At 32.2% G+C, this 16,142-nt stretch overlaps 2 protein-coding genes across 2 annotated transcripts; one reads left to right on the top strand and one right to left on the bottom strand.

The window, feature by feature from the left end:
* The first annotated feature begins 10,092 nt into the window (after positions 1 to 10,092).
* On the top strand, positions 10,093 to 12,422 carry LOC126883481 (putative nuclease HARBI1). The gene is made up of 2 exons (XM_050649065.1): positions 10,093 to 10,351; positions 10,408 to 12,422. Exons 1-2 carry the CDS (start codon positions 10,338 to 10,340, stop codon positions 11,450 to 11,452), a joined length of 1,059 nt encoding a protein of 352 aa, XP_050505022.1. The 5' UTR covers positions 10,093 to 10,337; the 3' UTR covers positions 11,453 to 12,422.
* LOC126883428 (myb/SANT-like DNA-binding domain-containing protein 3) lies at positions 12,355 to 15,505 on the bottom strand. The gene is made up of 4 exons (XM_050648977.1): positions 14,870 to 15,505; positions 14,639 to 14,783; positions 14,097 to 14,318; positions 12,355 to 12,584 (listed from the first exon to the last, which is right to left on the bottom strand). Exons 1-4 carry the CDS (start codon positions 15,131 to 15,133, stop codon positions 12,355 to 12,357), a joined length of 861 nt encoding a protein of 286 aa, XP_050504934.1. The 5' UTR covers positions 15,134 to 15,505.
* Between the last annotated feature and the right edge of the window lie 637 nt (positions 15,506 to 16,142).

Raw genomic sequence — 16,142 nt, 5'->3', positions numbered from 1 at the left:
TCGTCTTACTTACTTAACCGCGGTACTAAAAATTGCTTGCTTGGGCCCCAAGTCATCGTGCTGAGCCCTATTGGGCTCCGCCCAATGACTTGTTGCTCGAGTTTTTATGTGTTTTATATGGTTTTTTATATTTTTTTTGATGGTTTACGCCTTTTTATTTTTTATATATATTTTTTTGGGGCCTGCGCCCTTCTATAATTTTATATAATTGTCTTACCTTGAAGGTGATCGTGGTGTTGGATCTCCGTATGTAACGCTATCTTCGGCACTTGTTTTTGAGCTACGAACTGACTACTATCACTTTTCACTTTTGTTTACTTTATTCCACTATTTGCTGTTTCGGTCTTCTGTGCTTCCATCGGTGGAACTCATCATACCTTAGCATCTCTCGCAGTATATGACTTGGGTGGTGCTCCAGTTCCGCGAATTTGACCCTTGCCTTGTCTGTCATGATTTCGGTGACTCTCACCTGTTGGAGTTCTCTGAACAGGAATCTTTCTGCTACGTATCTTGGGACTCTGGCTGCTTCTCTCAAGCTGCTGTTGTGGACCGCTTGAATCTTCTTTTTGTGGGTGTTACATGCTTGTCCCCATGCGAGAGATGCGTATGTTAATACCGGTAGTATAATGCTGTTTATCAATCTTGACCTTGTTTTTAGTCTTAGTTTGCTTTTTCTGCCTGTAAGTCCTCTTAGTGTTGCTTTCGCTATGTTGGCCTTGTGGACTGTGGCTTCTACATGTTTTTGGAAGGTTAATCCTTTGTCCATGATGACTCCTAGGTATTTACTGGAGAATCTCTGCTTGTGGCTTCCTTAAATATCCCTCTGCCTGTGTTGTTTCGGAGAAGTGGAAATGAGTGGGTCATCTGCGCGGATTGTGAAACTCGCACGGTTCTAGTGTCGATGCGTGTTTGAGGCGTATCATTACAAAGTGCGATAGAAAATGTGTTGCTAGACCTACATCAGAATTATCATGTTTTCATTTCATCCATGCTTCACACTTATCCAATACCAACATAGCTGCAGTTCCGGCTTATTTTTAGAAAACTACTGAACAGTGGCGGATGTACAGAGGAATAAGGGAATAACCACCGTAACACGGTCCAGAAATTGAAATAATTGTTGAAACAAAAAATACATCAGCTAACATAAAATTTTAGGTATTGTCGATGCAAATAAAGTCTTGGTGCCGCAGTTTTTAAATTTTTAAAAGTATGATTCAGCGGTTTTTTTTTGAAAATCAAATGGTGCTGTTGCTGAGGTCCGGTTTATATTCTGCATGAGTGAAAACGTGAGAAGTATTGTGCGGCTCTAACAGTACTTATATTCCTCAGATTTCTGAAGGGGCATCCATTAACAGTGGCGGATCTGGATATTTTCTTTGGGGGGGGGGGGGTCTTCCAATAAAACAACAATCAAAACACAACTGGCTAGTGATTTTAGTAGGTAATTTTTTTGTTTTTGGCCAATTTTCCCAAAATTGGCAAAATTACTAATTATTTTGTAATTATTAACTATTTAGTAATTATTTTTTTTGCCAATTTTAATAAATTGGCAAAATTACTTACTAAAATCACTAGCCAGTTGTGTCTGAGTTTAGCGAACCGACTATAACAGTAAGTCTATAGGCCAAGTAATGAAGCTTATAATATTACAAAACCTCGCAATTTTTACTAGTCCACAAAGCCACTGCGCATCCGCTAGGAAAAATATTCCGATTCGGATTTTTTGCACAATCTTACTCACTTACTTAAAGAGGACCCCTTTTTAAGGAATTTGCATGTTGCCAGGACCAAAAGTGGGTCAAAAATTTTTTAAACGTTGTTTTTTGTTTTTTTCCTAAAATTATTTTTTTTGCATGGAACAAAGTTTTTTTAGGTTTTTTGGATCATTCCAAACAGAAAAGGTCTTTAGTAACTTTTCTCTAAAGTTGATAGTTTTTGACATATGAGCGATTAAAAATTGAAAAATTTCGAAATCGGCCATTTTTAACCTTCAAAAACTATGTGAAAAACTTAAAATTTGAATGTTGCCAAGGTAGGTAGATATTCTTTGAACATCAATTGATTTGATGAAATCCCGAAGAGTTTTTTGCCATACAGTATTCAAAAGTCCTTTGTTTTTTCATTTCAAATCACGCGTGCGCGACACTATTTTCCACCGTTGCATGTGTATACAGTATGGTGCAAATGAAAAGAATAAATTCGTTATTCCGTAAACCGGCGACTTAAAGGAAAAAACCCCGAAACAGGTCGATTTTTATTTTTAAGTTATGTTAATGTGGCATATATGGTATACTAGTGACGTCATCCGTCTGGGCGTGACGACGTAATCGATGATTTTTTTAAATGAGAATAGGGGTCGTGTGGTAGCTCATTTGAAAGGTTTTTAGTTCTCTATTCAGTAATGTAAACATTTACATAAGTATTTATACAGGATGTTCAAACAATTTTTATTAAATTAAAATATTTGACAAAAAAAGAAGGGGAGGGACACTCTGTATAAATAATTACATAAATGTTTATATTACTGAATAGAGAATTGAAGAACCTTTCAAATGAGCTAGCACACGACCCGTATTCTCATTTAAAAAAATCATCGATTACGGCATCACGCCCAGATGGATAACGTCACTAGTATACCATATATCACAACTTAAAAATAAAAATTGACCTGTTTCGGGATTTTTTCTTTAAGTCGCCGGTTTACGAAATAACGAATCTACTCCTTTCATTTGCACCATACTGTCGGTGGAAAATAGTGTCGCGCACGCTTGTTTAGCAATTAAAAAACAAAGGAGTTTATATTGTATTGCATAAACCTCTTCGGAATTTCATCAATCGATATTTAAAGAATATCTAACTACCTTGGCAACATTCAAATTTTTAGTTTTTCACATAGTTTTTGAGGGTTAAAAATGGCCAATTTCGCAAATTTTTCAATTTTTAATCGCTTATATGTCAAAAACTATTAACTTTAGAGAAATGTCACTAAAGACCTTTTCTGTTTGTAATGATCCAATAAACCTAAAAAAACTTTGTTCCATGCAAAAAAAATAATTTTAGGAAAAAAAACAAAAAAAAAAACGTTTAAAAAATTTTTGACCCACTTTTGGTCCTGGAAACATGCAAATTTGTTAAAAGGGGTCCTTTTTGAGTAAGATTGTGCAAAAAATCCGAATCAGAATATTTTTCCTAGTGGATGCGCAGTGGCTTTCTGGACTATACAGAATGGATCGATTGGCTTGAAAATTTGAGAATAACTAGTGGATAGTCCAAGGATCAAAACCTATATGATGCCGAAAGGTGCTTTTACCATGGGGGTGGTTGCCACATTGCCACCCCATCACGGGTGTGGAAATTTTTTATTATATTTTGACCGCAAAAGTTGGTTAAAACTTTTAATCTAAGCAGAAAACGTTCTATACATTCTTTTGAAAAAATTAATAAAATTAAAAGCTTTCGTTTTATCAAAACAACTTTACTTAACAAAAATATACCTTTTGGAAAAATAAACAAAACCTCTTTTTTAATTTTCTTTAAGACCAATGGTAATCGAGGTATACTTTATTTATATATTAGCTCTTCTTCGTCAAATGCTAAATATTGTAGTTTCAAAGTCAAAAGACGGAAAAACTATGCATTTTTCGAGAATAATTTGTTCAAACTAATTTAAAGTATTGAAAAATGTCTATCTATAGAAATTAAAAAAATGTCTCTAACTTAAAAATTAAGTGACTTATAATGAAATGAATACCAGTCCCTATTTTTTTCAGCGAAAAAGTCATCGGAAGAAACCCCCTAATCACCAACCTAATTAAAATTAATCATTAATTCTTTTTCTTTACTTATATAGGTCTTCTTTACTTATGTATTATGAATAGGTTCTAGTTTGACCGGCTTCGAATGATTAGTTTTTAAAAAAATGGAGTTAAAAGCGAATAACGAATTTTTGTAGTTGAAAAAAATCGCATTTTTTTCAAACGAAAAAATTGCTTTTTTGAAAAAAAGTGTAAAAATGAAATTGTAGCTTTTATATAATTCCCAATAATTTGGTTTAAAAATTTTTTTTCTACGGCAAAAATTGAGTGAATGGTAAATGAGTACATATATCGAAAAACATTGATTTTTTCGATAGGTATAAAACTAACACTTTCAATAGCAAATAAATCGAAAACTATTAATTTTATCAAAAAAATGTATAGAACATTTTTTGCTTAGAATGAACGTTTTTATCAACTTTTGCGGTCAAAATTTAATAAAAAATTTCCACCGCCGAGATGGGCCAACTACCCCCATGGTGAAAGCGCCTTTCTGCATCATATAGATTTTGGTCCTTCGACTATTCACTGCTTATTCTCAAATTTTCAAGCAAATCGATCCATTCTGTAAAAGTTGCGGGGTGAAAAGCTTCGGTTCCTGGACTATAACTATCGAGTTTATTGCGTTGAATTTGCCTGTCTGTCTCGCCACTGTTCAATAGTTTTCTAAAGATAAAGCGGAACTGTAGCTAAGTTACTATTGGATAAGTGTGAAGCATTCATGAAATCATGATAATCCTTATGTCGCTATAGCAGCACATTTTCTATCGTACTTTTTCAGTTTTCTGACGACTTTTCTGAAGACTAAAATGCGATGCATCTATTTTTGACCACAAATTCATATGAAACACGCAAATATGCATGAGGAAAGGGGGTCTAGTTTATTTTACTCAAATTTTACAGTAAATATCGAGACTGTTTAAATTACTTGATAATCCATAAACAATTCCTTTTCAAACATTCTGAAACTCAGTAATCAATACAGACCGAAAAGTCAGTAACAGACAAAAACACGGGTCCTTTAAAGTCTCTTTCAAAAGAAATTCCTGTTCAAAAATTAATAATTTATCGAAAAGTTCTTCATTACATTAGAATTATATAAAGAGAAATTCGTGGAGTTAGAAATCTTTATAAAGCAGAACGAGTGACGGAATGAATAATATAATTTGTGGTATCGAGAGGATAACAAAAAAATTCTACACGTGTTTTATATCGGTGTTAGAACGAATCGTGTTTTGATAAAAATACGTACAAAAAATTCTTGTCTCAATTATTTAGGTACACAGATTGACAAAGAGAAGGCTTTAATAAAAAATTTCTATCAACATGTGCTGGCCAATAAACAAGCTATATGCATCAGTAGTCCATTTACTCACGGTAAAATATTGCAAAATCTCCAAATTTTAAAGAACCGCTTGGATTGACAGGAAATTTGGCATACACAATACACATGGCTAACATGTGGAAATAGTAAGTCTTGAAATGGATAAACTGAGTAATACTAAGCAACTTTTCTTCTAGAGCGTTTTTAACCAAGTTAATATTTTCTAAGTAACTTTTGTTCCAAAGCGTCTTTTAACTGAATTAATACTTTTTGAGCTACTTGCTAGTGCTTAGCAAAAAATGGTGTATTAATGAGGTCTCCAGACCCATTAAAAGCAGAGTTGTGGCTAATGAAAAATAGGTTCATATTCGCCAAATTCCAAATCGAATATTTCAACGTGAATTAATTAAAAAATTAAGTGTTTTGCAGGAAAAACTCATGACAACTTTGTTAAAGTGTTTAAAAAAAACTTAGTTTTCCTTTTTTAAAGAAGTTTCTAGCATCAACAATAAACAAGTTACGCTCAAAATAAGGTTGGTTCCTTTTTTGGTAAATAATCGTGAAAATCACCCTCCAATTAGCATCTCAAATAAAATTAATCGTTACCGCTTCACAAGTTGCTTTACTCAATGTGTGTATTATTGTTTATATGATCTGTAAATTTCATAGGTTTAAAGTGCTTATTTTTGACAGGGCTCTAACTGTATGCAAATTTTAAACAGCCATATCTTAACAATTTTTGTCCTACAGAAAAAATAAAATCCAAAATTTCCCTCTTTGAGATTTTTAGTATCTCTTATAATTTTTAAGGTATTTGAAAAAAAAGCATTTTTGTCAAAATTAAACATTAAAAAAATATTTTGAAACCAATCTTTTTCAACTATAAGCACTTTGAACGGATGAGACTTACAGATCACATAAATAAAACATAAGTAAAGCAACTTGTCAAGCGGTAAAGATTAATTTCATTTGAGATGCTAATTGGGGGTGATTTTTTCGATTTTTTTACAAAAAAACGGCACTACCTTTTTTTGAGCGTAGCTTGCTTACTTTTGATGTTAGTAACTTTTTTAAAATAAAAAATAAAGCATTTTTTTACACTTGTACAACAAAAAAGGTGTAAAGAGTTTTCTCCAAAAAGTACCTAATTTTTTTTGGATATTTTACATTGAAATATTAGATTTGGAATTTGGCGAATATGAATCTACATTTCTAATATGCTAAATTTTTGCTAAGAATGTTTTTTTCGACAAAGTAGTTACTTTTTGAGATATTTGCGAAGACCGCCTAAAAACATGGCTTTGTTGTTGAAATCTGAAAATATTCACTTGCAAATAACTCGAAAGATATGGACTTAGTGAAAAAACGATATCAAGCAAAAGTTTCTTATAATTAGTCAGTTTATCCACTTCCGGACTTATTTTGAACGTATATATTTTCTCCCCCGAGAAGAATTGAATCTAACGCTCAGGGTAAAAGCACACATCGTCAGAATATATTTCTTTCTTTGACGTGGTTACTAGGGTGGGCCGAAAAAAAAATTTTTATTTTTTTTTCTTAATGCTATACCGAAAAAAACTTGTCTCTATTATGGGTTATCAAAATGCAAAAAAGAAAAAAAATATATACCTAACCCCCAGCTAGCGCAACGCATCTGAACTTTCGAAATCACTAAAATCACAGGATTTTACCATTTTTTTTTAAATATCCAAACAGCTAGATATTGAACTGCTATAGTGAAAATCATTTATATTATAGTTATAAAACGCTGGACGGAAGGGCCGCCCGAGAACTTTATCGTACCGATCTATTATCGTTATGGTACTAGATATTGGCATTCTATAAAAATAACAAAGTTACTCGTTATTTTGATATTTTAGAAACACCTACTGTACTTAAAAGTATTTTATGGTTCTACGCATCATTAATTCCTGCATTTGAGAAAATGTTCGATGCCATATTTCGGGGACACACTATAGATGTGTAGATTATTGCATAAATCAATAGAATATTATAGTCATACTTTCATTTCAAATTAGTTCATTTTTCTAAAAAATTAATAGTTTACAATATTTGCATTTCATTCTATTTCGATTACGCCAGTCAATGCGCGAGATTAAGGTGATACAGTAGCGATCAACAGGTAGCCAAAACGCGTTCCAAGATTGCGGCTGTAATTTTGAATATTTTTTCGAGATATTTGGCACACATATTCGTAATATAATAAAGAATGGCGGTACAGAGCCCAATTTGAAAAATATATTAATATGTGGAAATTACTCTGTAATTAAATACAATAATAAAAAAACGAGCCTGTACCGCCATTAAGCAGAACAAAAAAATACACTTTCTTTAAATAAACTTTTTTATCCGATGCCTAGATTTTGTGTCATTTTGGAACTACTAATTAAATAAAAAATTTTAGTAGTTCCAAAATGACAGAAAATCTAGGCATCGGATAAAAAAGTTTATTTGAAGAAAGTGTATTTTTTGTTCTTCTTAATGGCGGTACAGGCTCTTTTTTTAATATTGTATTTAATTACAGAGTAATTTCCACATATTAATATATTTTTCAAATTGGGCTCTGTACCGCCATTCTTTATTATATTATGAATACGTGTGCCAAATATCTCGAAAAAATATTCAAAATTACAGCCGTAATCTTGGAACGCGTTTTGGCTACCTGTTGATCGCTACTGTTTCCTCTTAAGAACAAGATATTATCTCCAAATTCTATCCTACTGCATGGATTTTAATGAAATTTTGGGAGTAGCCCAATCTCCTAATTCAAAGTCTATCCTATATACTATGGCGCTTTTATCATGGGGGAAGTTCCCACCACTTCTCAGGGGTGAAATATTTTTATTTTCGAATTACATGGAGAAAAAGGAAGATTTTTAAGAAAATTTAAAAATTCATTCTATAATTTGATCACATTTTTTAAAAAAAAACATTCATTTTAAACCCGTTTAACTTTTTGAAAGTAGAAATATCACTATATTAAAAGGTATTGAGAAGAAAAACAATGCATTTAAATTATGGTGGATGGGGAGTTAAATGTATATACTTTTCATTTTTCCTTAAAGTACATTAGTCATTATATTTTTTGCACCATATCTCGCTTAGTTTGTAAGTAACCGACATTTAACGGTGCTCATTTTAAAGGCCTTTTCAAACACTACAAAAGGTGTTGGTAGCATTATACACCTAAAACCTACCGTTCCTCTGTTATTTCAAGTTGAATACACCAATTTGAGCATGCACCAAAAAACAAACTATTTTCACCTACCATATCTCCTTTTGTATTATAAATAGAACATTTACGAAGGAACGAATCTCTTTATTATTTATAATCTAAAAAATGTTTTATATAGAGTTTTTAGTTCGATGAATAGTTTTTAAGGTATTCACAAAAAATCCGTCCGAAAAGGTGTCATTTTTCAATGAAAATGGCCAGTTTTCAACTACGCATAACTCAAAAAGTATTGAGTTTTTGCTTAGAAATAGGTTCTTCAGCCACTTCCGTGCTTATTTTGACCAACAAATTTTCCACCCCCTTGAAGAAGTGGGAACCGCCCCAAGATAAAAGCGCCATAGTATATAGGGTAGATTTTGTTTCTTGAGCTATTCCCTACTTACTGTGAAAATATCAAGTACATCAATGTAGTAGGATGGAATTCGGAGCCAAATACCCTCATTGACTGCTCTACAATAATGCTCTGCTATGAACGCGTGAGAGAGGACACACATAAGATTATAGCAAAATTTCTATTTAGCGTAACTTTTCGAGTTTTTGAGCTACAGCAATAAATTTTATGTCATTGGAAAGGTAATTTTACATTCTTTCAAAATGTGTTAAAATATACAGGGCGTATCAAAAAAATTAAGATTTTTTATTCATTTCCGGTTCAACCGGAAGTCATGCTTTTGGTAAAATTTATTGTAATAATAGATAATAAAATACCATATATGTCTGCAAAATTTCAAATTTTAGTTTCTATTAAGAAGGAAGTTACGGGCACTCGAATATTTTTTTATAAAAAATTCATAACTCCCCTCCTATGGGGAGTTAAGATATATGACTAATGTCATTCAATTTACTGATAGGATATCAAAAATATATCAAAAAATAAAAAAATTCCTTGGAGCCATTTTTGAGAAAATCTAGTTCAAATTTATGTCAAAATTTGACCCCTTAAATATAGGCAACCCGTAACTTTTTCTGAAAAACGATAACATCTTTCTTATAGCCCCATCTTTAGGCTATATAACTACTTTTTCAAATTAAACTTATCTTCAAATAGTTTTTAGATAGATAGGAAATGTGTCGGGGGGGCGGTCGGCCATGTTGGCCGCCATTTTGAATTTGGAAATATCAAATTCCGTAATTTTATTTACCTATCGATGAGCTTACTTTGAGTTGAATTTCATTTATTTCTGTCAAAATTTGCAAAAATGGGCCCTAAATAACCCCCCTATTTCGGCCCCCCTTTGAGAGATTTTTTTTAAAAGCTTAGTTTTTCGACAAAATTCTCTTAAACTTACTCATACCGAATTTCATCAAAATCGGTCCAGTAGTTTTTGCTGGGCGGTGGCGACATACGTACGTACATACGTACGTACGTACGTACGTACATACTTCCGACATGTTTTTTTTATTTGCTTTTTAGACTCAGGGGGACTCAAAACGTCGAAAAAAAGTGAAATCTGAAAAAATTTTTTTTGCACGATCCTATAACTTTATCTATTATACTATACTACGTATATAGTACGATAAAGTAAAAGAATGTGTATGTACTTTGTACGCACGTAAAAAGTTATACTTCTGTTATATAATTTCAGATACTAGTACACTTTAAAAGACCAAAAATAAGCATTTTTAAGATTTTTTTTCTCTGAACCTTTATTAAAAGTGAACATAAAACTTTTTACATATTAATATCCAACTCTTAGGGCCGGTTTCACCATCGACAAATAGCGGTCTATTCAATGAATAAAGTTATTCGACCAATAAAATTGACATATCTCCGTTTCACCAACGTCAAATAAGACTTATTCTATGAATAAACTCCAAATAAGTTATTAGTCCAATATCGGGCAGATAAATATTTATTCTTAGAATAAGTTGACAGCTAACCTCACTTTAAATATCAATAATAAAGAAAATTCATTAGTTTAACTTGAATTTATCTACAATGTTTTATAACAGGTAAACGTAATTATATCAGACGATTTGAATTTTGTATACATATATATTAATTTTAGATTATTATCTTCATCAGCATCCTCTGATGAAGACAGAAATGAGCAGCGAGAGAGAAGGAGAAGACCACGTTTGTTGCTGCAGAGAAGAAACCCCTTTGGTGAATTTGATGATGTGGACTTCAAAACTAGATTTAGATTATCTAAAGATTCAGTAGATCAATTATTACATTTGATAGGTAATCAATTGCATCCTCTAAGCAACAGAAACAGACCAATAGATGTGCGAAATCAAGTGTTAATTGCTCTTCGTTTTTATGCTACAGGATCATTTCAGATATGTACTGGTGATCACTTTAATGTTTCAAAGGCAACAGTCTGCCGTATTGTGAGAAAAGTATCCCATTACATAGCTCTATTACGTCCTCAGTTTTTACAAATGCCACAAAACCGTAATGAATTAAATAAGGTGCAAAATGATTTTTATCACATTTTAAGATTTCCGAGGGTCCTTGGAGCGATAGATTGCACGCATATAAAAATTCAAGCCCCTGGAGGAGAGCATGGTGAGTTGTTTAGAAACAGAAAAGGATGGTTTTCGATAAATGTTCAAGCAACATGCAATGCACAATTGAAATTTATTGATATAGTTGCTCGGTGGCCTGGAAGCGTACATGACTCAACAATTTTTAATGATTCTCTCTTACGGGCCAGACTGGAAAATAATGAATTCCCTGACTGCTATTTATTAGGTGATAGTGGATATGCTTGTAAGAAGTATTTATTAACACCACTGCTGAATCCACAAACACGTTCAGAACAGGCATACAACAGGGCTCACATACGAACTCGGAATGTTATAGAGAGAGCATTTGGAGTTTGGAAGAGACGTTTTCCATGTCTTTCAGTGGGTATGCGCATCAAGGAGCAGACGACGTTAGCTGTAATAGTTGCAACTGCTGTCTTACATAATATGGCAATTGGAATAGGTGACGAAGTACCGAATGAAGAAATACCAATTGCGTTAGAACAACCAGAACTTCAACTTCAAGAATTGCCAAATACTCACAATGCTGTAAGAACAGCTTTAATTAATACAGTGTTTTAGATATTATAGTTTGTCTTTGGCTTTGTGGACTTCCCTGATCAAGATCGTTTACTAACAATCTGCCCAGTAGGTTGTCCTGCTACTGTTGTAAATGAACATTTCTCTTTTTGTAGGTAAAAACAAGTTAACCCAATACATAACTCTCATAATGTATTTTTAGATTTTTTATTATTTTGTAATCATCTTTTCATTTCTTCATTCACCTCTTTTTTAGATTGAAAATAAGTTAACCCTATATTATGTTTTCTTCTGTTTCTCAAAGTTGAAAGGATAACTTAACCTACGGCCCTGAAAGATCCCTTCTCATTTCCTCATAAATTATGTTTTTACTTTCAGTAAACCAATTTGCATGTTGTTTAATCCATCACAGTGTATTCACTTGCAGTCGGAAAAATGAAAGAATACCCATGAACGATCACATAAATCACTCATTTTGTATTTGAGGTCTTTTTCTATAAGTATCAAACGTTTGTTGTAGAAAAAGACAGCAAATACAAAATAAGTGGTTGATGTGATCGTTCATGGGTATTCTTTCATTTTTCCGACTGTATATTATGATATACGTTGTTGCTGCTTATATTTTTGATCGTTGTTAGACATAGTGTAGGATGTTCACATTTATATTTAAAATTTAACTGCAAAAAGAATACCCATGAACAAACATATAAAACACGCTGTATTTTCCTGTCACCGTGTCATAAAGAAAATTGTCCAGTGCAAGTACATGTAACAATAATTATTACAGGTACTTGTGCTGGCCAATTTTTTGTGTGACACGGTGACAGGAAAATACAGCGTGTTTTTATATATTTTATACAATTTATACTAATACTTATGCATAGGGATTAGCCTGTATAAAGAATATTAAAACACATTTTCCAAGGTATGAAGCATAATATTTATTAATTCCAATTTGGATTCCAATTCGGATCTTTTGATTTCAGTTCTATTTCTTTTAATTTTAATTCAACCAACTCCTTTCTCCTCACAATTTCCAAAATTTCTAATTTTTTATCTAATACAAGATTTTTTTTGTCCTGCATTTCCTCACATGAAGGACATTTCCTTTTACTGCCTTTTGTTGTTTTTGCAGCTGCTGGCCCACCTTGCTTGCTTGATGAATCTTTCTCATCTGTAAAAAACAATGAATTTTTATTATTTGTATAATAAACTTTAATAATAAAATTATTTAAAATGTGTGTTTACTCAATTTCCCAATAGGCTATTCAACGCTTCTCATTTGTTTTGGGTACTTGTTAAATGTCATATAATATTAATCTATATATATGTCACACATCTTTGGTATGTATAATTGGTATATACCTACCAATAACATATGATGTAGATGTATTAATATTATATGGCATATGACAAGTGCCCGAAACAAATGAAAAGCGTTGAATAGCCCTGAATTAAAATACATTCCTAATTAAAATATGTTTTACTTCTGTGAAAAAATAATATGTCTCCTTTAATATATATCCAATGATGAGCTCGCTAATAACCGGCAAAATAACGCAAAAGATGAAAAGCATAGATATTAAGTTGTGAGATAAAAAGAAATGAAACTAGTGGAGGAGAGAAATTTAGCGATAAATACCTATAAATTTACATTCTTCTAATTGTTATCATTAAAACAGTCACAATGGCAGTTGCCAAATTTATAGGTTTTTATCGCTAAATTTTCCACCTTCACTAGTTTCATTTCTCTTTGTCTCACAACTTAATATGTTTCCCACCGCTTGTGTTATTATTTTTCCTATATACCTATGTCCAACCTTTGATTGGAAGACAGCAATTAAGAAGAACCTACCTGAAAAGTTGTTACTTTAAAAAAATATATTGTACTCATATTTATTTTTACTTTCTTAATATTTAATAGAGATATATTTCCTTATTAAATGTTTTAGTATCACCAACTGATATTTGTGTTGTAAACTAATAGTCAAAATTATGCAAATATAGGTATCTATGTACTCATTATATACATTTTAAAAAAGTATAAATATTAGATTACAAAATAAGTAATTTTAGTTAAAGAAACCCAAATATAATACAGATTCTAGAGTTTCATTACAGTATCTGCTATCAAAACATTAAAAAATACATATGGCCTTGGTAAGACTATAGGTTATATTATACTCATATTGGTGAATGTAGATGTTTTTATTATGTAAATTCTAAAATTTTAGTATTGAAATAATAAAATTTTTCTTTTTGATGATGTTCAAATGGTTTTTAATCATAGAACATTGATATCTTCGTGCATTATCATTAACCAACATAGACCATTGTATCAGCTCACTTATACACAGAACTTATATACAGAAATATAAGGTAGAAACTGATGGTGTAAACTTGATTGACAGTTAGCAAATCAGTTGATTTACAGTCTGTTGGTGCAACTGGGCATAAGTAATTTTGCCAATTTACTAAAACTGGCAAAAAAATTACTAAATAGTTAATAATTACTAAATAGTTAGTAATTTTGCTAGTTTTGGCAAAATTGGCCAAAAAGAAAAACATTACATACTAAAATCAATAGCCAGTTGTGTCCGAGTTTAGCGAATAGACTATAGCTAGCTTCTCGGACCCTTAAACTAAATGTGACTGGGATTTATAGTGTTTAAAATTATATTATTACCTTGTATTATAATTGGTGTTAAACCAGTGGACGTACTAGGGACATCCATCACAGGAGGTGCTCGGGACGTACTGGGGATGTCCATAGCAGGAGGTGCTCGGGACGTACTGGGGATGTCCATAGCAGGAGGTGCTTGGGACGTACCAGGAATGTCCATAGCAGTATGTGATTGTAACAACTGTATGGCATCCATAGCATCCCCTTCACATTGGCTTATATCACCTGCAAGCCAAATAAGAATCAATGTGATTATATATTATTAAAAACTGTTTGTAATTGCAGACACAATGTGAACATAACTGTGGCATGTATGTATACTGTTTAACACATTGCGTGCCACACTTTCACTGTGATACTACTCTCAGGGGCCATTGATATCCAAGGCCATGAAAGTTAGTCATACATGTATATCAAAAATGAGTGACATGGCCCCTGGCAAAATATCTGTGTCTCTCATATATATGAGCGACGTGGCACGCAATGTGTTAATGATATTTAACCTTAACTATTTTATGTTAATCTCAAATAATATTAAATTTTACCTTGATAAACATCCTGACTCGTGATATTGCTGTCATACACAGACTCCATAGGGATTATTTGGGGTCCCATTATGGCAACAATTCTGTCATCCTGAGGGGTCATCAGTGTTACCTTTGTACCACCTCCTGTGATGTACGTTTGAACCTGTAAATATTGCAAGATTTAAAAATTTCAATATAAAAATTTTGTTTAAAATTTATTTTAAACATCTACAATTTTATACTACCTACCTTATCGTCAGCTCTAAGTTTCTTAGCCCTTTTTTTAAGGCCCTCATATAAGAGCTTCAATTGCATTCCATTTCTGATTCCCGTTTTGCTGGTGCTGTTATATTCACCAGCAATTCGTTCCCAAGTGGCATTCTTTTGCTTGGACCACACACTGTCCGTTTTCTTATTTTCTATAATATGCTTATATTTTTCCACAATCGCTATCAGGTGTTCCTTCTCCTCTTCCAAATAATTTCTACTTCTCTCCCGTTTTTTCGATTCCATTTTTTTCTATTTAATTCACAAATGACTCACAATTTACACAAATTTTCTGATTTTGATTTGAAACCTCAACAAATATTGTAGGTATAGGTTATGTACTTATTTACTTATATGATTACAGTGGGAAATAATGCAATGCGCCTGGCAAAACACCGAAGAGGTGAAGGCCAACAAACTAACATGAGGAAGAAGAACTGTCATTCGCTTGTGTTAACGAGTACAGTCTGTGGAAAATCATTATACTTTGAACTTATTCGACGAATAACTAACTATGGATTACAAATAGTTATTGAAACGCAATAAAATTTAATCGACTAATAAATCTTATTCGACGAATAACTATTCACTGATTTATTTTTTGTTGGTGAAACCGACCCTTAGAGAATACAAAAAATATATCTATTTTCATTTATGCACGTACACTAATATTTTATAGAGGGCGCCAAAGTCGAGGTCTCGAAAAAAAAGTAGTTCCGATGGCGGATCGTTAATCTCAGGATTGAGATCTCTGAAATAAAAAACTCGTACTGCATTTGAAAAAGGAAAATATCTTACGTGACAATTTACCACTGATATTGAAAAATTCCGCAAAGAAAATATTTAACGGAAATTTGAAAAGTTTTTGTGAAAAGATCGCCTGTTTTTCTTCAGTTTTTCATGGTTAAAGAATATTTATTTTTAATTGTTTGGTCAAATTGTGGCAAATTGTCACGTAAGTGACAATTAATAATAAATTTCCTTTTTCAAAAGCAGTAAGACTTTTTTATTTCGGATATCCAATCCTGAGATTTGTCCAACTGTCCGCCATCATTTTTCGAGGCCTTAACTTTTGCGCCCTCTACAATATTAGTGTACGTGCATAAATGAAAAAATATATATTTTTTGTACTCTCTAAGAGTTATATATTAATGTGTAAAAGTTTTTATGTTCATATTTAATAAAGGTTGTGAGAGAAAGATTATTGAAAAATATTATTATTTTTGGTCTCCTAAAGTGTACTAGTTACCTTCAA

This window comes from Diabrotica virgifera, chromosome 4, assembly GCF_917563875.1.
Source record: "Diabrotica virgifera virgifera chromosome 4, PGI_DIABVI_V3a".
NCBI lineage: Eukaryota > Metazoa > Arthropoda > Insecta > Coleoptera > Chrysomelidae > Diabrotica > Diabrotica virgifera.
This window is presented reverse-complemented; position numbering and strand designations above follow the sequence as displayed.